Source organism: Chinchilla lanigera, unplaced genomic scaffold (assembly GCF_000276665.1).
Source record: "Chinchilla lanigera isolate Chin_1 unplaced genomic scaffold, ChiLan1.0 scaffold00029, whole genome shotgun sequence".
Classification (NCBI taxonomy): Eukaryota; Metazoa; Chordata; class Mammalia; order Rodentia; family Chinchillidae; genus Chinchilla; species Chinchilla lanigera.
The window spans coordinates 3,236,032-3,261,998 of NW_004955430.1; the positions used below are offsets into that span (position 1 = coordinate 3,236,032).

Below are 25,967 nucleotides of genomic sequence, written 5' to 3' on the forward strand. Positions count from 1 at the left end.
CTTTTTAGTACTGGAGGCTGAACCCTGGGCTGTTACACTGAGCTGCATCCCCAGTCTTTTAATTTTGACAGAGGGTCTCGCTAAGTTGTTCAGCTGCCTGGGTTACTGAACTCTCCACCCTGCTCCATATGCTGTTCTTGCCTCAAACAATGTCCCCAACACTAGGGAAGATAGGATTAACTTGAGTCTTTAGACCGCAGGGAAACATCAGCTTCACCGGGAAGCTTTACGTGACCCCTTGCCTCTGCATCTGGCATGCGCCTATGGCACTGCTGGCACAAGGCCGGCGCTTAAGAGCACTCAAGAGGGGAATGCCTAAGCTTGGGATATTTTGAATCTCTGGTCTTCAGACAAATGAGGACTCCTAGAAATGTCAGATAAAAAGAAACCTAAAATGGATACCTGGATAGGAAAATAATTTCTTGGCTTTCACCAGCTGGAATAGTTTAAGTGAATTATGATTAATTCATATAGTTTCTTACCCCCTTGTCAGGATTTGGATCTAGAATTCCTCCCAAGGCTCAGGTTGAAGGCTTGGTCGCCAATGCAGCAACTTTCAGAGGTGGGCTTTTGGGAAGCGACTGGGTTATGAAGGCTCTGGCCTTATCAATGGATTAATCCACTAATGGGTTCACAACTGAAGGAGGTGGAGCCTCGCTGGAGCAAGTACAGTAGTTCACTGGGGTGTGCCCTGAAAAGGTGGGTTGTATCTGACCCCTTCTTTGCTCCTTCTCTCTGCTTCTTGATCACCCTGAGGTGACTAGCTATGCTCCATCATACCCTTCTACCATGATGTTCTGTGTAACTGCAGGCCCAGGAACAAAGGTGTCATGTGACCATGGACGGACACTTCTGAAACTGTGAGTCAAAATTAATCTTTCCTCCTCTGCACTGATTTATCAGGTATTTCGTCATGATGACTGAAAACTAACAAGTAGCCTTTTCTTCCACCCATAATCTACTTCCAGAGAGAAAATTTCACACAACCAGGGCTTTGCCATTTTATCCCGCCCACACCCTCCTGCCGTTACCTGAAGAGGAGCAAGCACCATGTTGCTCAGGGAGGCTGGGGCCACTGCTCTTGCTGCTGCTGTCTTAGAGGGAGGCTCTATGAAGCTCTCGGGTGTGGCCAGCTGGCCAGCTGCTGGAGGAAAGCTGGGTGCTACTGCACCTTTCCCAAGTGGCTGTGTCTGTATTTGGTCATGCTGTGGAGTCAACCTGAGTTTCTGGAGAAGATCAATGCTCGGGAGGGGTGTGCCAGCTGTGTTCGTCATGCTCAGCGGGGCCCTGAAGGGGCTCTGGCTGGCCATTAGACCGCTGTGGCTTAGCTCTGGGACTGGCTGGCTCAAGAGTGGAGACCTCTGCCTGGGCGTAGTTTTCACTGCCGGTATCATGGTGCTATTTCGAGGTAAACCAGGGGCAACCTGTGTAGTAGCCGCTTCAGGTGGCAGAGTGGGACTGAGAACAGGGCTCAGCGGGACTGTGTAGCTTGGGGCGTGCCTTTCACTAGACTGTGTGATTGAAGCTGGAGTGATGAGCACGGGGGCAGGGACTTCAGGTTGGACGGCGTGGTGAGCAGTTGAATGGACACTCAGGTTTTCCAGCTGGGTGGCTTCTCCAGAATGCTCAAAGGGATAAGGTAGGAACGAGCTGGGCTCTTTCTGGGAGGCATCTCCTGGCAGCTTCTCTACTTCTTCTGAATCCAGACCCGTAACTGCTGGTTGTTCTTTTGGCAAAGAGGTTCCAAACAACTCTTCCACTGTCAGATGTTTATGTCCAGACGGAGCAGACTGAAGAACAAATCAAACCACCCAGTGAGAGACAGACCAGTGTAACCGAACTTCTCCACCAAGAGTCCTTTTTATTTTCTGTCACTGTCTTGCTAAATGGCTCAGGCTGGCTTCAAACCTGTGACCCTTCTACCTCAGGCTTTCAAACAGCTGGGATTGCAGGTGTGCTCTAGCACACCTGGCTCAAGTTATTCACGTATTTTTATTGTTCCTTATAAACAGCTAGGATGGTACTTCAGGGACTGGGTCCCAAATATCAGAAAATGAATTTAATCACTTAATAGCATAACTTTTCCCCTTCTTTCCCCCAAATCAGAGAATCCTTAAGCAAGTACAACACTGCTGAGTGTAGAGCTACATGCCTGCAATCTCAGCTACTTGGGAGGCTGAGGTGAACTGCAAGTTTGAGCAAGTTAGTGAGACCCTGTCACAAAGTAAAACCTTAAAAAATATGTGTGTGTGTGGGGGCGGGGCGGGCATACTGTTGTGATTCACAGTGCAACACTTGCCTAGCATGAATGAAGTTCTGGTTTTGATGCCAGTACTGCAAAAAAGCTAAGACTTCAAATCTGAAAATTTTAAATTTACATAATTAGCTTATGAAAACCATTTCAACTATTCTTATTTTTTGACTTAAGGTTTTTTTTTTTTTTTTTCTTTTGGCACCGGGAATCAAACTTAGGACCTTGTGCTTGCAAGGCAGGTGCTTGTACTGCTGAGCTATATCCCCGGCTCATTTTTTGAGGAGTCTTGCTATGTTGCCTGGGCTAGCCTCAAACTCACGATACTCCTACCTCAGCCTCCAAGTAGCTGGGGTTACAAGTGTGCACCACCATGGCTGGCCACTGGCACTATTCAAAGGAAAAATATTCATGTTTCCCTTTTATGAGCTTTTCGGGGACTTCAAGCAGTATTTTTTTTTTTTTTTTGGTTTTTTTGAGGCAGGGTCTCGCTATGCAGTTCAGGCTGGCCTTGAGCTCACTTTGTAGCCCTGGCTGGTCTTGAACTTGCAATGATCCTCCTGCCTCAGCCTCCCGAGTGCTGGGATTACAGGTGTGTGCCACCACATCTGGCTCAGTATTTCCGAATATATCATTTAACTTACATTTCCTGAATACTCAGGTTACCAGGTCCTGCTGACTTGAGCCCAGACTAAACAAGCAGGACGTAACAACGTAACTCCTCACAGAAGTTACACTCTGAGGGAGAAATACCCAAGTACTTCAAAAACACAAATCTCTTTATTGTTTCATTCTTCAAATGTGTTTTCAATTTCCAGAATATGGTCTGTAAAGCCCTAAAGCACCCTGCACTTCACGTATCATGTGATAGCACTATGGTATGGTATTATTTCTATAGGAAAACAAACTCCGTTTTTTTCTGGGCAGATGTTTTGGTTTCAACCACCTGAGCTCAACAGGTGCCAGGCAGTGTGCTGTGATCATGAGGTGGAGAGCAGTGGCAAGGACAACGTGGTGCCATGGGGTCCTCTGGGGCAGAGCTGCAGGGGCGCAGGGGAAGGAAGGAAGTACTCCAAAAGAGGCCAGTAAGCTGAGGGTAGCGGTGAGGGCAGCTGGCTGGACAGGCTTGGTGAAGGAGATGTGGTGAAGGAAGAGACAAGCACTGCAGTTTCTTGAGACGCCCTGGGGGTCTGGGCTTTATCCTTATGGCAATGGGGGCACGTTCAGGGAAATGAGCCCTTCAGGTTTATACGTCAGGGTGCATACTTTAGCGGCCACACAAACACAGACTGGGTGGGTAAGACTGAGGAGTCTGGACTAAGGTCCTAGCGGAGAAGATGAGAACTGAGGACTTAGAACGGAAGGAATTAGAGGCTGGATAGCCGGTAAAGTGGAGGCAAAAGCACACCCTGCCATCTGCATACTAGGGAGGCAGGCAAGCCCAAGAAAGGCCCCTAGCAGGAGGGAGGGGAAACAGGTGAACTGGGAACACGTCTGAGGTCTTGAGAGACATCTGGAACTTGGAGTCACTGATCTGGAAATTATTGAAAGACAAGAATGGCCATACAATTCCAAGAGCAAAGGCATTTCCTGGGGATACTGTAGGGATACGCATCAGCATCTTACCAAACACCAAGAGGCAGGCCTTGAGCAGCACGGCTACTGCCTGGCTCTGCACTTTCCAGCAGTGCGGCCTGGGGAGTCATTCATTTCTGCCTCAGTTCTTCTGTGAAGTAGGGAGGGCTGATGGGATGTGGAATGTATGAAACGCATTATATAGGAAGTGCTCATTTAATGTTAATACTTGTAATTTCAACAGTAGAAAGTAAATTCCTCCAAGGCAGGGGTGGTCATTTTTCCCCCTGATCCTTGGTCTTCTTTCTCCTGGGCATGCCCACCTACAAAATGGTACCATGACCCAGTGTCACAGATCCAATAAAGTACACAGTAGCAGCTCAACAATGCTCTCTCCCCAAATTCTCCCGGGGCTGGGGGTTAGTATGAGAAGCGGGGCTCACTGGGTAAGGGAACCCAAGTGATGACACAGGGGGGTTTGCATGTTAAGGGAGCGTCATTTTTTTGTTTTTTTCTCCAGTGTAAGGACAGTGTTATCTATCAGGTGAGAGGTAGGAAGGTAGGTCCGAACAAAATGCAATTGATGCGAAGTAACTGTTGGGGAGGAAGAGGTAAAAGATTCCTTCAATTATAAAAACTGTAGCTTCATATCAAACCATTTGCAAAATAATAAAGAGAATTCTGTTAATATTAAAAAGTTAACATAGGGCCAGGGATATAGCTCAGTGGCACAAGTGCCTGCCTGGCAAGTGCAAGGTCCTGAGTTCAATTCCTGGTACAAACAAACAAAAAAAAGGAAACTTGTTAAAAAGCTAACATAATATATCTTGGCAAGTGAATAGGACAAGAGGTTTCTGTTTAAGTGAAGAAATTCTCAAATGGCAAATTCAGGCCCCCACTAATAATGCTGTAGTAAGACAGTAAGACTATCCGTCACAACACCTTCTAGCACTTTAAAGGATTTTTCAGATTCAGAATCTCACTTCAGATATAACGCAATACCAACATCTAATTATAAACTGTGGATATAAAAAAAGCTAAGGATTTTATATGGTCCAATTTCCTCATACTTTTACTTCTGAAAAAACTGTAGTGCTTAGAGTCTGCATCAAAGGTATCAATTCTTAGCTGTGAACATGTAAAGTTCTATATTCTATTTAGTTACCAATCTGCAAAATGGGCACAAATTGTGGCAAATGTGTCATGTAGCTGCTGTGAAAATTAAATTTTCTTTTTTCGGTCTTTCTGAGACAGGGTCCCGCTATGCAGTTCAGGTTGGCCTTGAGCTCACTTTGTAGCCTAGGCTGGCCTCAAACCCCCAATGATCCTCCTGCCTCAGCCTCCTGAGTGCTGGGATTATAGGCGTGCACCACCATGCCTAGCTTTAAATTTTCAATATAATGTCTACTGCCCAGCAAGCATTCAATAAGTTGAAATTAGCCTATTACTATCAAGTATTATGCAGTCTTTTAAATTTTTTTGGTGCTGGGGCTTTAACCCAGGGTCTCAGGCATACCAGACTAATGCTCTATCACTGAGCTATATTCCCAGCCCAACTACATAGGAGCTCCCCGTCTCCCCCATGGTGCTGGCGATTGAACTCAAGGTCTTCACATTGAGCCCCACTCTTTAATTTTGAGACAGGATCTTGCTAAGTCACTAAGTTGCTCAGGTTGGGCCTGAGCCTGTGATCCTCATGCCTCAGTTTCCCAAAGTGTCGGGATTACAAGTGTGTGCCACAATGCCCAGCTACCATACAGTTTTAATAGCAACCAAGATAACTCTGTTTAGACATACCATAAGTTTGAGGCCAGCCTGGGCTATATAGCAAGACCCTGTCTCAAGCAAAACAAAACAAAACAAAATGAAATACAACTCAAATCTTCCATCCAAACACAAAAACCAACCAAACAAAATTCATCAAGTCCTTCTAAAAAACACCATAGTTTAGAATAAAATGGACCAAGACTGCTTGACAAAAGTGCTAATAACACTTGGCAGATGTGGCAGAACAGGCCTGTAGTTAGCACCCTGGGTGGGTGACGCAGGAGGATAGAAAGTTTGAGCCCAGCCTAAGCAATTTAGTGAGACCCTGTTTAGATGAAAACAGAAAGTACTGAGGGTGCAGCTCCGTGGAAGGCCTTGGTTGCAAATCCCAGTGCTAGGAAAAAAAGAAAAGTGCTAGAAACAACACTGGTGCTCCTTCATTTATGCAAATTATACAGTACCTTAATAAACACATTCTGTTTTGTGCACAAACCAACATACTTTGAAAATCACAGCACACTGGGGCTATTCTGTAGAAACACCAACAATAATGTATTTTTGTTTTAAGCAAAGGCATATACAAACAACATGGCGTGGAAAAGCTCCACAGTAAAATATACCTAAGGCCTGACCACAGGAAGCAAAATATGAACGAGGGAAACATCCTGAGGGAATTATAATAAGCGGACTGTGAAACTGAGATGAAATTTAATACTATTAAAGTCTGACAGCACAATTTGTGCCACGCACTAGATGGCAGTGTTTAAACAAATGCACTGTGTGTAAATGGCGGTTATGGATTTGGGCTAATTTTAGGCAATCACATGGGTTCCAACAACACCTAGCTCTCAGTATTTTGTAAGAATTTTTTACTTTGGTCTAAAAATGGAATTTAAGGAGTATATGAGACCTGAGAGAATAACAACGTCAGCGCTACTTGAATTAGGGGGTACACCTCCTTGAGTATCCATTTAATTTCCTATGTCCACAGCTCACAAGTGCTGTTGTTGAAAAGCTAAGAGCATCACCAGCTTGTTACATTAATCTTCCAACTTCCAATGGACAGTGCTTTATGGTCTCCAAGCATTTCTTCTTGGTCCTTTTCTTTTTTTCGGTTTCAAAATACATATTGTAACTCTGAGTGAGGTGGTGTAAGAATCCTTAAACTCAAGGTTCAAAAAGGAAAGGGGAAGTGATAAGCCCCCCAAATACTCCTGACTGATAAAGTAGAACAAGTCTGCAAACCTGGCTTTCTCTTTTATTTCATTTAATTGTTTTTTAGAGTTTATTTTAAAAATTAAATTTATAATAAAACCATATTTAATGTATGCTTCATCTTCAGGATCCTAAATCCAAATAAATATCACAGAAATGTGGTACAGGAAAGCTGGTTTAAGTTCATTATTATCTAAATACCTAAAAATGACTATGGATACACTGCAGTTTCCTTTTTTCTTCCTTTCTCTCCCCCATCCCCTTCCCTTCTTTTCTTCTTTTTTTGGCAGTACTGGAAATTGCACTCTGGGCCTTCACACTGAGCTATATCTCTAGTCATTTTTTTATTTTCAGTTTTGAGACAGGATGTTGCTAAGTTGCTCAGGTTGGGCTTGAACTGTGATCCTTCTGCCCTAGCATCCCAGAGTGCTGGTGTTACAGGCATGTGCCACTATGCCCAGCTGGCAGTTTCTTATTAAACTAAAACATACAATTACCAAATGACCCAATGTCTGGACTTGTGGACACGTATCCTAGAGAAATGGAAATTATGTTCCATAAAAACCTGTAAAACCAAGGGTGGGAAAATGGAATGGACAAAGAGAAGCTAGATTCATATGCATGTATGTATACACTGAGATAGCACAATGAGTCCCATTAATATGTATAACTAATACATGTCAACAAAAATCTATATACAGATATTCATGGAAGCTTTATTTATAATAGCCAAAAAACTGAAAACAATCCAAATGTCTTCTAAGAACTAAGTGAACTGTCAAAAATGGTTCAACAAATTATGGTTTTCTAGTCTGAAAATGCAGAATCTGAAATGCTCCAAAGTCCAGATGCTTTTGAGTACTGATAAAAGTGCAGATATGATTTAATATGATAAGCTACAATCAAAACATAGGCACATTAAAGATAGTGTATTCATACGTAAAAGAATAAATTGAATGCACCGTATCAACAGAGGCAAGGACAGAAATCATATAATCCTCTCAACAGATGCAGAAAAAGCTTTTGACAAAGTCCAGCACCCATTCATGATAAAAAACCCTACAGAAAATTGCCATACATGGTCTTTATCTCAATCTGATAAAAGCCATCTATGACAATCCAACAGCCAACATCATACTAAATGGACAAACATTGAAAGCTTTCCCTCTAAAATTAGGAACAAGACAAGGATGTCCACTCTCTCCACTTATTCAACATAGTCCTAGAAACTTTAACCAGAGCAATCAGACAAGAGAAAGAAATAAAAGGAATAACAATAGGAGAGGAAGAAGTTAAATTATCATTATTTGCATATGATATGATACTCTACATAGAAGACCACAAATAGTCCACTAAAAAAATGCTAGATTTAATAAGCAAATTCAGTAGCGTAGCTGGGTATGTTTTTTTTTTTGGTACCAGGAATCAAACTCGGGACTTCGTGCTTGCCAGGCAGAAGCAATTCCACTTGCCAGGCACGCGTAATTCCCGGCCCCGCGTAGCTGGATATGAAGACAACACTCAAAAATCAATAGCCTTCCTGTACATGAATAACAAACTTAGAGAGAAATTAGGGAAACAATACCTTTCATAACAGCACCCAAAACCAACCAACCAACCAACCAACCAACCAAACAAACAAACAAACCCCTAGGACTCAATCTAATGAAGGATGCAAAAGACCTCTACACTGCAAACTATAGTACTCTGAAAAAGGAGATTAAAGCAGATATCAGAAAATGGAAAGCTATCCTTTGCTCCTGGGTAAGAAGGGCAAATATAGTGAAAATGGCCATACTTCCAAAAATGTTATACAGACTTAACACAATTCCGATTAAAATTCTAATAGCATATCTCACAGAATTAGAGAAAACAATCCTAAAATTTATTTGGAACCAGAAGAGACCTAGAACAGCAAAGGTAATCCTGAGCAACAAAGGCAAGGCAGAGGGCATCATAATCCCTGACTTAAAATTATACTATAAAGCTACACTGAGGGGCTGGGGATTTAGCTCAGCGGCAAAGCGCCTGCCTGGCAAGCGCAAGGTCGTGAGTTTGATTCCTGGTACCAGGCGGGGGGGGGGGGGGAGGGAGCTACAGTGATAAAAACAGCAATGTACCTGCAAAAACCAAACCAAAACAAAACAAAAAAACCAGATCCAAAGATCAATGGAACAGATTAGAAGATGCAGAAACAACTCCAGACATATTCAGTCACCTTATGTTTACCAAAGGTGGCGAACATTCTTTGGAAGAAAGCCTCTTTAATAACTGGTGCTGGAAAAACTGGCTTTGTATATGCCAAAGATTACTTGGGCCCATATCTTTCACAATGTACTAAACTAAATTAAAAATGGATCAAAGATCTAAATATTAAAACAGAAACATTAAATCTTGGAGGGCCGGGATATAGCTCAGTGGTACAGCACCTGCCTGGTAAGCATAAGGTCCTGAGTTTGATTCCTGGTACCCACCCCTCAAATCTGCTGGAACACAGAATAGGCAAAACTCTTGAAGACACTGGTGTAGGCAAAGACTTCATGAATAAAATCCTGATCACACAGGAACTATTACAAAGAATCAACAACTGGGTATCTTCCCAGAAGAATTAGAAACATTATAGCACAGCAATATATACACACCCATGTTTATAGCAACACAGTTTGTAATAGCTTGGAAACAACCCAAATCGCCATCAACTGTGGAATGGATAAAAAAAGATGTGGTATTTTTATACAATGGAGGGAGTACTACTCAGCCATAAAGAAGGATAAACTAGAGACTTTTATAGGTAAATGGATGCAACTTGAGACCATACTCATAAGTGAAATAAAGCAGATGCACATGTGTAAACAATGTATTGTCTCCCTAGTGTGAGAAACTGAAAAAGTAAGTAAGATCCAAAATATGCAACAGATACTGTAAAATGGGAGGAAATTTCAAAAGGAAAGAGAAACTGGGGTGGGGGAATGGAGAAAAGAAGGAAGGAAAATGCCTAAAAAAATACATGTATAAAAGAGAGTTAAGATAATTATACTACTAATTTCTCTTTGTTCATTGAAGAGAAAGGTTTGTGTTAATATTGTTTGGACAATTAAATGCCGATATCTTGTATTCTGCATAACTAAAGATAACAATATGCAATGTATTAACCATTGTTACTCTCCTATAATCTTGTTTTGAAATTTTGTTTTATCTCTTTTTCTCTTAAAAAAAAAGTATATTAAATTACTCTCAGGCTATGTGAATAAGATATATATAAAACATAAATTATTTTCTGCTTTTGATTTGTGTCCCACCCTGGGATATCTCATTATGCATATGCAAATATTCCAAAATCTGAAAAAAAAAAAAAAAAAAAATCTAAAACCCAAAACACTTCTGTTCCCAAGCATACAGTCACGTGGATACTCAATCTGTACTTCTATATCATCTAATAATACTTAGCAGTTAGGGGCTGGGGATTTAGCTCAGCGGCAAAAGCTCCTGCCTGGCAAGTGCAAGGTCGTGAGTTCGGTTCCCAGTACCGGAGAAAAACCAAAAAAAAAAAAAGTACTTAGCAGTTAAAGGGAACAAATGACATAAACAGTAACTTCAGTGACTTTCCAAGAAAAATACTGAGTGAAAAAAGACAATCTCAAAAGGGTTTTCTACTTTGTATTCCTATTTATATAATGTTCTTGGAAGGGTAACACAGAACTGGAAAATAGATTAGTGGTTGCCAGGACTTAAAAACGGGGGAAAGAGGCAGAGAAGGTAAGACAGCAAGTCAATACGATTATAAAACGGCAACCACAGTACTTGACTGTGCTCGTGAGTACACAGACCTACACATGAGACAGAAATACACAGAACGAAATACACACACATACCCATGCACACACACACAAGTACAAGTAAAATGAAATGTGAAGATGCTGTGGATTGTGTCAATACTCTGGATGTGATATTAGATTATATTTTGAGATGTTATCAATGGGAAAATAGGGAATGTGGGTAAATGGAATCTTTCTGTACTGTTTCTTATAACTCTCCATATAGAAAGTTGAATTAAAAAACTATGGGTTTTACTTGATATCTATTGCTTTATCAGACCATCAACTATAAAGAAAACTAATTCAACACATATTTACAAGACTATAATTTTTTTTTTTTTTTTTTGCCTTTTTGAGACAGGGTCTCGCTATGCAGTTCAGGCTGGCCTTGAGCTCCCTTTGCAGCCCAGGCTGGTCTCGAACACACAATGATTCCCCTGCCTCAGCCTCCCGAGTGCTGTAGTTACAGGTATGCGTCACCACGCCCGGCCTATAGGCTATAATGTTAAAGATACAGCATTGAACAGAGAGATAAAACTGCCTGCCCCAAGCAGCTTATATTTTGGTAAGCATGAAATCGAGTGAAAAAGAAGAAAAATAAACATGTTAGCTGATGAGTTTTAAGGAGAAAATAAAGCAAGTAAGAGGATGAAGGGCGGAGCATTGTTTCATATTTATTTGTCTTTTTGAGACAGGGTTTCGCCCTGCAATCTTGTTGTTTCTCTTCTCCATCTGCTCTGTCTCCCAGTCACTGTGTTCGGGCACTCAGCTCAAGTGACTCTTAGAGAGTTATCATTGCCCTCTTTGCATTTTTTTTTTGGTACTGGGAATCGAACTCAAGACCTTGTGCTTGCCAGGCAGGTGCTGTGCTGCTGCTGAGCTATATTCCCCAGCCCCTTGCTATGCAGTTCAGTTCAGGCTGACCTTGAATTCACTTTGTAGCCAAGCTGGCCTCAAACTCACAGTGATCCTCCTGCCTCCGCCTCCTGAGTGCTGTGATTACAGGCGTGCACCAACATGCCTGGCCTGGGAGGGTTGTTTTAAGCAGGGTAGTTGGAAAGGACCTCAACTAAATGGAGAACATTGGAGGCCAGAAGAGGGAAAGGAAGCAAGACACACCTGGGAGGGAAGAACTGCAGGCTAGGGAACAACAAGAGCCAGGGCCCGTCCTACTGCAGCGGTGTGTCTGGTGCATCTGAGGGAAGTCAGGAGACAAAAGGCATCTGAGGCCAAGTGAGCAAGGCAAAGTAGCAGAAAATGGAGCCACAGGTATAGGGTTCAGATCAGGTAGGACCTGGCAGGCTACTGCCATGACTTTGGCTTTTATTTGAGCAAGACAGGACTCCACTGGAGGTTTTCCTTTCGGTGGTACTGTGGATTGAACCCAGGAATGCCCTATCCATGGGCTACATCCCCACCTCTTTATTTTGGACAGAGTCTCACCAAGTTGCCCTGGCTAGTTATTAACTCTTGATCTTCCTGCTTCAGCCTCCCAGCCTCTGCAGTAGCTGGGATTACAGGTGTACACAGTCATGCCCAGCTGACTAGAAGGTTTTAAGCAGAGGAAAGAAATTTATGTTTTATGAGGATTACCTTTGCTGCTGGGCTCAGAATAAGGATGGTAGCAGCAAGGGTAAAAGCTGGGATAACAGATAGGAGACTACTGCAAAATCCAGATAAAAAAGTTATGCATGTCAGTTAAATGGCCCGACTGGATGTCACTATGTTGCTATAGTAGGACCTTGACAGATAAGTGAAAAGTCAAACTTGTATTGCAACTACAACCCGTATACAATGTTACTCTTTATTTGTCACTGTGGACAAAGCCAGGGCTTTAACTATACAAACCTTATCTTGTGACCCAGAGGACGCCTCTTCGAGAGTTTCAGTGCTTCCCAGATTGAAAAGCTGAGTGCTTGGCTGTAACCCAGGGCTGGAGATATTTGAGTCGCCCATCTGAGTCTTAAAAAATAAATAAAAAGAGACAGCGTATTATGTAGAAAAAAAATTGCTATTACTTGGCTCCTAAAACAGCATTTGAGGTTATTAGAAATGCTATGATAAAAAACAAGCAAAACTCCTACAAAGTGTTTGTTCTGAACACCCATGTAAGTAACTTACTAATAAAATTCCTATGAAGCGGAGTACCTAATTTTAGACAACAGAGTTAGCCACAAATATTTTTATAGCTTTTTAAAGGAAAAGTCAATGGCATTACTCCACCATGTATTCTCCTGTATGTTTTAAGTCAGCATATGATAAAACTCAGCGTTTAAGGGCTGTATCATTCTTCTGTGTGCCACCTCCACAGTCAGAGCATAGAACAGCTCCACCATCTCAAAAGCTCCCTGCGAGGTCCCACGGTAGTCATGTTCTCTGACTACTTCTGGCCACCACCATTCTGTTCTGTCACTACACTTTGCCTTCCCAGAAAGTATCATAAATGGAATATAAGCAAAATGTCAGCTTCTTTTACCTAGCTTAATGCCTCTCAGACTCATCCAAGCTGCTGAATGGTATAAATAGTTCATTCTTTTTTGTGGGATTTCTGCATAATATATAAATATATTTTTCTTTTAAAAGTTTTATATTTTACATTTAGGTCTGTGATACAGTTTGAGTTGATTTTCATATAAGATGTTACATTTAGGTTGAAGTTCATTTTTGTGTGTGCACATATGGTCATTCAACTGTTTGAACATCAATCATTAAGTTCTAACTTGCACATGACACTAGAAGTGAAAATATTTTTGTTCTTGAAATGATTACTAGACAGACATAGACGCCAGGAGTGGTGCCACACACCTATAACCCCAGCATTTAGGAGGGTGAAGCAGGAGGATCGCCACAAGTTCAAGGCCAGCCTGAACTACGTAATGAGACCATCTCAAAAAAGCCAAGAGGGGGAAAAAATAGATAGACATGGTGTTAATAAACTTTTCGAAACAAGTTATATTTGAGCTTTCTGACTCAGTGTCTGGTGAGTACTGTCCACGTCAAAACAGATGACTGTGGGAAAGAAAGAAGAAAAAAAAGCAGCTCTACTCTTCAGAGACAGATTGATTTTCTTGATATCATGCTAAAGATACACACAGAAAGACATATATTTAGCATAGGAACAGGCACTCCACTATTAAATGAATGGATAACACACATTTCTTCGAGCCGAACGACTTAATTCTGTTCTTACTTCGAGACACCACTTACTCCGTGTCACCCACCTGAGGAAGGGTGCAACAGTCTGGGAAAGCCACGAATTACCTTACTCCTCTAACACACCTATCTTTGAGCAGCATCACAACAACCAGCATCAAACGTATCACAGAGAATGTGCAGTATTGAATGTTTAGAAATTTCCCCATAAAGCCAACAGTAAACCTAACCACCGAATTTGACTTCGAATTTCTCATCCAATTCGGTTTATGACCAGAGTCGTGGAAAGAATTAAGTTCATCAACCGAGTATTACTGTGTAGTATTAGAGAAAATATAACGTCAAAGTATCGTTCATAACAAGTTCATATTTTTCAAAAGTTTAAAAATTTTCTTTTGTGGTGCTTGGAATTGAACCCAGGGCCTTACGGATGATAGGTAAGAAGAGCTCTAGCGCAGGTCTCCAGCCCCAGCCCGTGGAACAAGCTCTTCAAACAAAAGGTATAATGCTCAGAAGTATTAAAAGAGTTGGGAGTTCCACTATAAAAATCCAGACTTGTCATTTGCAGAGACAGCCTGGATGATCTGGCAACACTAGTTCATCTGGCAACCACTGTTCGGGGCTGAGCTCCAGCTGACCCTTCTACAGGGGGAGCAGCTTGCAGTCCGCCTCAGTTCCACTGTGGTCTGCTTTACTCACTACCTCAGCCGACCTGGCAAGTGCTCTTGGGAGCACTTGAGTTTGCAGTATCTAAGCTGTGAAATGGGCTTATATTGTTATGATGTACTTTAATAAAGTTCGTAAGAATTTTACGTATTTTTGATTCTATGCAGGGCCTCTGTTGAGGTTTTATTTTATGTGTCTTGATGATGACATTTGGTGTTTGTAACACTTAGGAGAAACACACAACCTCAGACAAACTTGTTGGAGGGTAACTTTACAATACTTGGTAGAAACTTTTTTAAAAATGTCAAAATTCTTTGATCTAATGATTTCATTTTAAGCAATTTATCTTAGGAAAAAGTTAATGGTGCATGTAAAGATCTAGCTGCATGGCTGCATTGCCAGAGAAACCTAAGGTATTGTTTGCATAAAGCACAGAATGAAAATCATACAGCTATTAATACCACAGTTCTTTTTTAAAAAAACTTCACACTACTAAATGAAACCTCATGGAGACTCTGAGAGGCGTAGTTACTGTCAATAAAAAGGCAGAAGTGCAGACAAGCAAATAAGAAATCTATGTCTAGCAGGGAAGGGGCAGTAGGAGCCCTGTGAATGTGAGGCCAGCCTGGGCCACAGAGTGTATTCAAGGTCAGGCTTATCTCAAAAAACAAAAAACACCCCCCCGCCCCCGCAATAAAAGCTACGTCTTGTGTACATGTACTTACTTCCCACAAACATGTACTACATTAACAAAAATAAGAAAGCTGTACATCTTTACCGTTTTCAAAATAGACTATATTATAAAGGAAATGTCCATGATTAAATTCCCAAAGGTTCCATTTTAATCTAACTTAGATAACAATTTATTTCATACTGTGGAAGAATTTTCTTTACAAGAGAAATGATTATGCTATTTATTCCTTTGGAAATATAACTAGAAATCACACTAGACTTTTAGACTGTACACTTAACACCAGAGTTCCTTTAAAGCTTTGTGTACAAAAATAAGGCCACAGGGCTAAGTATAGCTCAGTAGTGGAGAATACACTTAGGATGTGCAAGGCCCTCAGTTTCACCCCAGCACCAAAACCAAAAAACAGCAAAACGAAAAGGCCAGAGATAAGGCCTGTTACTCCTTCCCTTTGTGACTTCTTGCTTGTCAGCCTCAGGAGTAAGGCAGATCGCTTCCACTATCTTCCCTAGTATATAGCATGCACAGTTTCTATATTATGGGGAGCCCTGGTGCCGTCATTGCTAGGGTCAGTGGACAGCGAAAGGCCTCAAAAAGCAAATAATGACCCAGACTTCATTAAGGGTATGAGAAGGGATGTGGGGAATCTCTTTTTTTCTGGAGTGCTGGGGACCAGACGCAGAACCTCAAGCATGCTAGACAACTGCTCCACTACTGAACTACATTCCCAGGCTTTAAGACAACATTTAAATCTAAAATATGACTCTTGAAATTTATTTTCATTCAATTTCCTAGGAATTAATGAACTGATAATGGAGAAGACTGCTTTTCCAGTATTTGCCACAGACTTTATACAGGTTTATTATAACTTATGGTGAGTATCACTACCTTCCAGAACACTTCTTTTCAAGCTTCGCTGCCTGAATTCCAGATTCCTGAGATATCACAGGGCAATAGGTACAAAACAGTCCTGCAGAGAAACTGACCTGGGAATTGGCAGTACTGCTTCATCTCCTGTGGGATCTTTTAGTTCTGAGAGTCATAAAACCCTGAAGGGATGTGAGGAGGATGAGACCTGCTAACAATATTTCTTGGATTCTTCTGGCCAATTTGCACCTTTTTTCAAAGATCATTTATTAATAACCCAGTTGCTAGTGTTTTAGCAGAGCTGTTTTCAAACAGTAGTTTCTCACACTCTGTTTCTTAAAGCTTTTTTTTTTTTTTTGGTGTCAGGAATCGAACTCAGGACCTTGTGCTTGCCAGGCAGGCGCTGTGCCACTAAGCTATATACCCAGCCCTTCTTAAAGTTTTAGTGAGGTGAAGATACACAGAAATGAAAAGAAAGCACTTTTCTCAATGTTTAGTGAATAAAGTAACAATTGTAATTCTGCTGCAATAAAATGTAGTAGTAGAACTTTCAGATCTCACCCCAGGGAAACATGAGGCTTTGAGGCACTGATGCCAAATAAAAAGGCCAAGACAGTTTCAGAGCTCTAAGGTTGGTGACACTGTCAGAGAATGTCCATTGCTTTGTATATAGTGAGCACTTCATATGCATAAGTTGAATGATTTAATTACTGTACAATTGCCATTTTATTCCATTTGTAAGGGAAAATTTTATCAGTTAAAAGGTGAAATGCAAAGCAAAAGAGATAGGAAACAATCTCAGAAAAGCCTCACCTTTGGGCAAAATTAAAATTATGCTTAGTGAAGGATGTGTACCTACTACCAATTACTGATCACAAATATACATTTTAGTATTATGAAATGCAAATTATCAGAATACTTTTCAAAACCTACATGAATCCCCAAGGCCATTGAACATCCTAACAAGAGACTGCAGAAGGAAAAAGGGGCACGAAGCTTTTCCAGAACTACCTGTTGTGGTCCAATTTGCTCCCTCTGACCCCAGTTTCTTCCAAAATAATTTTACTTTGATTATAGGGGAAAAAAAATTGAAATTTTTCTGCCCAAATGAGCATCTTTTCGGCTTGAAGCCATAGACATGCTTAGTTTTGAACCAATTATTACTGCAAGCCCATGAGGTGATAGTCTGAGTTGGACTCAAGCCTCTTGCAGGCCTCCTACCCCTCCTCTGGTACCCAGTACTCCAGACAGCCTTACCCTCTCGTACTCATCCTTGGCTCTACTTAGCATTTCCAGGATGTCGATAGGCCTGTGGTCACTGCAGCCGTTGGCCTGACTGGGACTCTGTTTATCTCGAGCAGCTTGCTGGGATCGCCGTGTCTCCTCTTCTACCACACTAGATGAGGAAAACCAGGTTTTAGAAAGGCTTCTTCAGACATCATCTAATCCAAGAATTCTGTTGGAGAGTGTCAAGTGATGATACTGCCCTTGCGACACACAATGCTGGTCCTAGTTACTGCATTCCAGAAACACAACTTACGGTTTCACCATCTCATTCGCAACAGCACCAACCAGTATGCTTCGCCTTCCTTTCTAGTGGTGGCGAAGTAGGTGCACTAAATATCTCCTACAAGTAGGAATCACAGCAAAACGTCAAGAACTAAAAGGTGGGTGGAGAGCATGTGGGTATTTTATTTCCTACATTTTTCTTCAAGGCTGAAGTAAGTAAAATAGTGTTTAATAAAGCAACTAATCTTTAAAGAAAATTTATTCAGATGTGAGTTCTAATGAACAAGTTCACCTGTCACGGGATTTTCATGGGCACAGCCACAGCTTGTTTTTATTTTGAGAGAAGATTTCATTAAGTTGCCCAGGCGGGGCTCAGCCTGCAATCCTCCTGCCTCAGCCTTTCAGAATGCTGGGTTTATAGGCACGTTCCACCAATTCTGGCTCAGCCCCACACTGTAACTAACTGAGAACTTGACAGACAATGATGAATAAGACAATCCAAGAGTGAAATAAGAGGAATAGGGCAAGAATAGGCCACTCAATGTCAGTTCACTCCCATTGTGTATATGTGTGTGTGTGTGTGTGTGTGTGTGTGTGTGTGTGGCAATGGTGTTGTTATACAAACAGCGGGTTAAACAATATTAAACAACGCTGGTTGTGTGCCTGTAATCCCAGTACTAGGGAGGCTGAGGTAGGGGGATCACTGCGAGTTGGAGGCCAGCCTGGGGCTACATAGTGAGAACTTATCTAAAAAAAGAAAAAACAAAATAAAAAGAAACCTCAAACAAACAATATTAAACAGATTTTTAAAAACAGCAGAACCAGCTGGGTGTGGTGGCACATGCGTAATCCCAGCATTTGGGAGGCTGAGGCAGGAAGATAGCGATGAGTTCCAGGCCAGCCTACGCTACATAATAAGACTCTCTCTCAAAAAACAACAAACAAACAAAAAACCAGAACCACTCTGAGCTAACATGTTAAATTGTGATTCCCCAATAAGAGTGGACCTGCATATTTTCTCAAATTTTATTTGAGCACAGAATCTTTGTTGCTTTATGGGAACGTGTAGTTCATTTGGAGCAGTGGTAGTGAACTTCCGGCACATATGTTGTTTGTTTAAGACATAAAAGATGTCAATGTGGGAGTTGTTTTTCCTACACTAAAACGTCATTATTTAACTCAGGTTTCACTGCAGCGCTGGCGCTTCATGATAAATGAGTTCTGGGCTGCAGTTTGATGCAGTCTCTACAAGGTTCCCCATCACTGAAGGTTTTGGTTCTCAGTCAATTCTACAACAAATGTAAAACCACGGGCTTCATGGTAGACTGAGAGAAGACAGGCACGTGATAAGAAAATCTTCTCAAACATCACTTGTTTATTTACTACTGAGTTACAGGCCACACCAGCCTGACTCCACCTTCAGAAACGGCTCTGTCACTCAGATGTTTTTTACCTACCCTCTTTCGATGCCATCTGTCTTGGCCAAGCTGGTATTCAACTCTTCCCTGATCTGGAATGGATCTGTAATACTTTTGGTTCAAAGAACACTTGATATGAGATGGGTGTGGTGGCACATGCCTGCAGTTCCAGCACTCAGGAGGCTGAAGCAGGAGTTCAAGTCTAGCCTGGGCTGCATAGTGAGTACAGGTCACAAACTCACTGTGAGATCTGGTCTCAAAACCTCCTCTCCTCAAAGACACTCCCCAGCAAAAACAGAAAACAAAACACAAAAGAATACTTCTGATAACCATGACTGTTCACATGTAGACCAAGTCATCTCAGGAAGCTTGTTACCGAGGAAGGTAGAAGCTGTAGGGGCTGGTAGGGAAGGGACTCTCACTTGCATGGGGCTTGGACTCTAAGGCCTCTTTGCGCTTTTCGAACCAAAGCATGTCTCTAAGACTTTAAGACCAGGAATAAAGCTCCCTACCGTGAGTTCTTGAAATTTTACAGTCTATCTCGGCAAACCTTCAAAAAAGTTTTCACTATTAAGAACAGTTTCTGACAGACTGAATTCCCTCTTTGGGAGAGTCAACATCTAAGTTTGTGGATTTTCAACTTTGCTACTGAGCAAAGAAAACACCCAAACTTAGATACTGTACAGGTCTAGAAGTTCATTCATTTTTCTACTTAGTGTCTCAGTTTCTTTCTTTCTTTCTTTTTTTTTTTCTCTTTTTTGAGACAGGCTGGTCTTAAGCTCACTTTGTAGCCCAGGCTGGTCTCGAATTTGCAGTGGTCCTCTGGCATCAGCCTCCCAAGTGTGAGGATTACAGGCGTGCGCCACCATGCTCAGCTAATATCTTACTTTCTATAAACTCAGTTTTTATAATCAACTGTTTTACTTGGAGACTTTATAATACCGTATATTGTGGCTGTCAAAACAGTTGTAAGTATTTAACAGAATGAGTACTTGACAGACATGTTTATTTATGAGGTGCTGGGTAATCAAACACAGGGTCTCCTGCAGGCTAAGAAAGCATTCTACCATAAGCCACATCTCCAGCATAGATACACTTGTTTAGAGGCACACATGCCAAAAAGTTTTCCAGTATTTCTGGTGAGTACAGGTTATATTCTGAATTATGCAGAGGCATATACAGAGAGATTTAGAAAAATAAAAGTCTTCTTTATCTTGTGATCAGAAAGTCACCTATCCCCAAACTGGCAACATTTATAAAGGATCTCTTCATCTATAAGTAGGCCAGATACTCCAAAACTATCAACAGGGTACTTCCTAATCACTTCCTCTGCTTCTAGTTAAACAAGTGCAAATGTAAGCAAATGTCCCTCTTTTGGGCATTTCTAGTAATAGAACATATTGTTTCTACTTCTTTATCCTAGTTTAGGGTTCAATGCACTGTTTCCAGGGAAGCCTGAGTCGTCAGCATTACCACCTGAAGTCCTGCAACAGGGTTACCACTGGTCCTGAGAAAGAAGTTCAAATGATTCCCTCTCCACAGCTGTTAGGGCTCAAAGAGCCAGATGCTCTTACTCAGAGCCTGATGATAGCAGGAGAAAATGTGAATATATTAATATACTCACAAGCTTAGATATTTAAGAAAAATATTCTGGATTTCTGGATAGCTCTGAATCAAAAAAGCACATTTCTACATCATCAAGAGAAGTAAGTGTCCTTCACTGTCATTTTCAAATCCAAACGCAACAAAATGACCCAGGGCTGGGTCTGCGGCTCAGTGGTAGAGCACAGGACTCAGCATCTGAGAGGGTCTGGGTTTCATTCCCAGGACCCCCCCACCTCCCAGAAAGTTATTATAAAACACATGAGATGCGGCCTCAGGATGGCATTAGGGATTTATAATTTATAAATTATAATTTATAATTAGGGTCTTACTTTTGTAGTCCAGGCTATCCTTGAACTCACAGGAATCCTCTTGCCTCAGCCTCCTGAGTGCTGGGATTATAGGTATGTCCCACTACACACACTTCTAAACCCCTATCCTTTATAGATTAAATGTCTTTGTTAGTTTTCTTTTTTAGAGATAAAGTTATAAAAAAGAAAGTGTGGGTATAGAGAGTGAACCCTTTTTCTAATAAGGAAAATAAGTGAACGCTTTTCCTACAAATTACTAGGGAGCAATGACCTCCAGGGTGCACCTACTAAAAAACACGGTCTGCCCTCCAAGCTCACGCCAGTAAGAATGACAGAGCAGGAGAATGTTAAACATCCAGTCAAGACATGACAGTAGTTCTGGATTAGAGCTCAGGGTCAGCCATATTTTATCAACTTTCTGTGCACCTTTTCAAAAAAAAAGTAAATATAGATGTGTGCAGTGGCACATGCCTATAACCCCAACTACTTGGGAGGCTGGGGAAGGAGACTTGAAAGTTCAAGGCCAATCTGGACACCTCAGCGAGATTCCGTCTCAAATTATAGGGGTGTCCAAACTGTGGCCCCCAGGTAAATAGGCCCAGTTTCCTTGGGTTGCATTGAGCGGAAAGGAATTATCTTGGGCCACATATAAAGAGTGATCAAAATATATAGTGAATGCTTAAAGTAAAAGATACATTTACTTCACAATGCCTTCTTGTTTTGAACACATTTATTTTATCTTCCTTGCTATTATCTGTAGTTGTAGAGGTCTCTTTCACGTCTTTATGAGGTATGTGAGTGCCACTGCCAGGTGCCATCCAATGGAAAGACAGGCTCATAAGAACGTGTGCCCTCGTCCCTTATTCACCAGACAGGGCACCATGCAACTTCTGGCTTCTCCTCAACGTTAAAATGACCACGAAAGGTCAAGACTTTGAACTGATTCAGGGTATGGAGCAGCCATGACAGTACAACAAAAGTGGATTTCTAGAACTGCTTCAGAAAATGGCAAAAATGATGGAATGTGTCTGAAGTAAGGGTGAGAATTTTGAGAGGGATTAATGAAAGTGTGCCTTTTACTATCATAAGGCTTTAAAAAATTTAAATATTTCACCATACTTTTTGAATCATACCTTGTAATATACATATAAGTAAGAAAATTTCTATTAAAAAATTTTGGTTTTGGTACTGGGAATCGAACTCAGGACCTTGCACTTGCCAGGCAGGTACTTGTGCTGATGATCTATATTTCCAGCCCCTAAAATTTTTTATTAAGTTGGGTGTAGTGATGCACACCTGTAATGTCAGTATCCAGGAGGCTGAGGCAGGAGGATCTCTGAGTTTTAGGCTGGCCTGGGCTACACAGTGAATTTAAGTCCAGCCTGAAGTACAAAGCAAGACCCCTGTCCCAAAAAACCAAAATCAAAAAGCAAAACAAAACCAACCAACCAACAAACAAAAAGCTGGATGTGGTGGTGCACACCTGTAATCCTAGCACTCAGGATGTTGAGGCAGGAAGATCACTGTGAGTTCAAGGCCAGCCTGAACTACACAGCAAGACTGCCTCAAAAAGCAAAAACAAATAAAATATTACTATGCCAAATCTGGGGCTGGGTAAAAAGGTAACAAATGTAATTACTCTGTCAGGAAAACCTTGCCTCAAGAAACAAAATAAATCCCTTTCTGTTATCACATAAGTGTTTCCAACTCAAAAGGGCTGAGGATTTAGCTCACTGCTCCCTGGGTTCAATGTCTAGCACCAAAAATACCTAGAATTGAGGTTTTAGTGTCAATTATCTATACTTCTAAGAGAATTTATTAAAAATTAGACTGTTAAAAAATTAAGACTATTTTCTTCCATACATGTAGATACAAACTGTTATAGTCTGTATTTACATGTTCCCCCAAATGCTCATGTGCTCAAGGGGGAGCTTTTCAGAGGTCACTGGATCTAGGGCAGTTGAGTGCTAACTATTTAGAGATTGAGTGCCCAAATTACAACCCAAAACACATTTACTTATTGCAAAGTGTCAACACTGCATTTAAACCTGAATACTAGCAGTGCGTGATGGCGCACGACTGTAATCCCAGACTACAATCACAGCACTCGGGAGGCTGAGGCAGGGGGATCGTTGTGAGTTCGAGACCAGCCTGGGCTGCAAAATGAGCTCAAGGCCAGCCTGAACTTCATAGCAAAACCCTGTCTCAAAAAGACTCAAACAAACAAACCTGATACTGAGGTTTTAGTTTAGAAAAAACAACTCATACATTAACAACTTTTGTCTTAAAATAAAAATGTGAGTGCCATAGGTTTGCCACCACTGATTTAGGGTGTATGAGTATCGATTAAGGATGTGTGATAACTAAATTAGCACACTAATTGGTTTATTACAGCTCTGGGTGTGGATAATGAGAAGGCCCATCCTGGGTATGGGTGGCACTAACCAATAGGCTTGTGGCCTGAATGGAATAAAAGGGAAAGGGAGCCTTGCTGCTGCTGCTGCTCTGCTGCTTTCTGCCTGCTATGCCACAAACTGATTCTCCTCTGCAATGCCCCTCTGCCATGCTGCCCTGCCTTGAAACCAGCCAACTATGGACTGAAACCTCTGTAAACTGTGAGCTAAAATAAATCTTTCCTCCTTTAACTTGGTGTTGGATATTTTGTCCCAGTAACAAGAAAAGTAACTGAGACACAAACTGGGCAGAAGAAAAAGGGAATTTGGATTTGACAGACGGGGAAAAGAGGGCCACATTTTTGAGACGATTCAGGCAAAAACTGAAGAAGCAGGAGCCCACCAGAATCACTGCCTGCTGCACTACTTTCCTCGAGCTCTGCAGGCTCTCAGGCCCCTTCAAGACCAGTGTTTCGAACTCAAAGAATCTAGCTTGGCAGTCTAGGAATACGGCTAGGCCACAGGAGGGGTGGCTTCTATGGGCCGCCTACAGAAAGGACATGGAGGTACTGTTTAGAACATAAATTCAATGGAAGTTATTTTCCCAAGTTTTAGATTCTGAGTCACAAAAATTCTTCTGGAAGATACTCCATTAGTGGGTTGAAGCCTGATAAATCTTGCCTATGTCAGTAAGTTCACTGAAAGTAATTCATTACAGACACGTGCTAGAATTTCCTACCAGAAGACTGCATACAGTATCATTTGTTACAGTGGAAATTTCAGTAGCCACTGCATATGGTAGTCAGGCTGTGCTCTGGATACAACTGACAGTCTTCGGAGCTAGGCAATTTGTTAGCCCTAATCTAGACTACAGTTATGGTTAAGTTATGAACTGTCCTTAGGATTAGATATAATGCAGTTATTATAGATACTATAAAGGAAAATTTAATGTCCTAAAAAATTGCTGTTGACAGTGAAAGTCAGATATACAGAATTACTTTATTTTTTTTTTTAAAACAATCATACCTATAAACTTAAGGTACATATACAGAAAGACTGTAATAGATATATGAAAACACTGACAGCAGCAAGATTATAGACAATTTGAGATTTCTTTAAGTTTTTATGCCCTCTTCAAATTTTTGGCAATAAAAAGAAAATCAGGAGGGAAGTGGGAAGTCATTCCATTTCTCATATCTCAGTAATTAAGTCTATAGAGTAATAAAAATACTTACTCAGCCATGAGTTTTGCTATGCGGTGACAGTCATTCTTGTCATAAAACCAGATACTGTATATTGACACTTGAAAAACAAAGGAAAAAAGAAAAGATGAAGGGAAATGAGGTTTCAACATTTATGTACAGTGGACCCTTGAGTTACGACTGATCTGACATATGCACAACTTGAGTTAGGTCTGCAATTTTAGTTTCAACTTAGGACCAACTTAGGGTCTTGAGTTATGACCCAAATACTGGCCACCTGTGCTTCCAGATTGTCTCAGATACAAACTGAACCCTTAAAGAGTCCTGAAAGGAACATTACAACATCCTTTCCTGTGTAGGGTTAATACAATCCTGGGCCAGTGTGTCTCTAAGGACACACTGAGATCTGCCTATATACAGAACAGACTTTGAAGGCTGTAGAGCAGCCTGAGCCTTCAAGTGACAATCTGAATTTCAACCAGTCCTTGGGAATGAACTGAGTGTGTAAGTCAAGGATTCACTGTCTATGTTAATAATATACCACCCCAAAATAGTATCTTTGAATTTACCATCAAACCCTTAAATTGTTAACAATCCCTTCAAAGGCAAAAAAAAAAAAAAAAAAAAGACTCTTCCTCAAAACCCTGTTTAATAAAATCAGGACAAATGAAATATTTAAATAAAAATTATAGAAAAATGGTTGGTTCTAGACATTTTTACCAGATCTCATTGAATCTAGCATGGCACTAAGTATAAGATGCACCATTATTTATGTATTGTCAAGAAAAAAAGACTATCAGTAAGACTATCTTAAAGTAAGATCTCATCAATGTTAATTAAATTATAAGACATATATTAAATTTATATTAAAATGTGAGGAATTTTAACTACTGAAAATCAAGATCAGCGCCTAATTAAAGGCCAGAAACGGTAAATCTCTTGAATCTTCAAATACAGAATAAAAGTTACATTACAATAAAAACAGGGTTTGTAGTCCCAGGACTCAGGCTGACAGGAGGATTGCCAAGTTGGAATCAGACTGGGCAGCTCAAATTTAGACAGACTGCTCCAAACAGAAACAATACAAACAAAAGAGAAAACAAGCCTGGGAATGCAGCTCGGAGGAAAGCCAGGTTCAATCCCCAGCGCTGCAAAAACAAAAAACAGAAAGAAAAGCAAACAGTTGAAAAGTGCTCCTTTTTCTATTTTTCGGAAGAAACTATAAAATTAAGATTAATTCTTCATTTGAATTCACCTGTAAAATCATCTGGACCTTCAGATTTCTTTTTCAGAAACTTTCATTAAGTTATAAATTCAATTTATTTAGTGTTTGTACCACTATTCATATTATTAATTATCTTGGTTGAGTTCTACAGTTTGTGCTTAAATTGTTCCATTCTTAAGTCATCAAATTTGTGGGTGTAAGGTTGTTCATAACAGGGCCTTATTATCTTTTTAACAGCTGCATGATTTAGCCAGGTGTGGTGGTACATGTCTGTAGTCCCAGCACTTGGGAGACCGAGGCAGGAGGA

At 41.0% G+C, this 25,967-nt stretch overlaps 1 protein-coding gene across 2 annotated transcripts in view; it reads right to left on the bottom strand.

The window, feature by feature from the left end:
- Positions 1-25,967, bottom strand: part of Dcp1a (decapping mRNA 1A) — a 58,219-nt gene that overhangs the window by 10,192 nt on the left and 22,060 nt on the right. Inside the window, exons 4-7 of one of the 2 annotated variants that reach the window (XM_005387374.2) lie at positions 24,469-24,535; positions 17,258-17,396; positions 12,472-12,585; positions 1,032-1,790 (exon numbers count right to left, since the gene is read on the bottom strand). In XM_005387374.2, coding sequence (XP_005387431.1) covers positions 1,032-1,790; positions 12,472-12,585; positions 17,258-17,396; positions 24,469-24,535 — 1,079 coding nt within the window. The remainder of the gene's footprint in view (positions 1-1,031; positions 1,791-12,471; positions 12,586-17,257; positions 17,397-24,468; positions 24,536-25,967) is intronic. The other variant, XM_013515611.1, reaches the window with a different exon arrangement.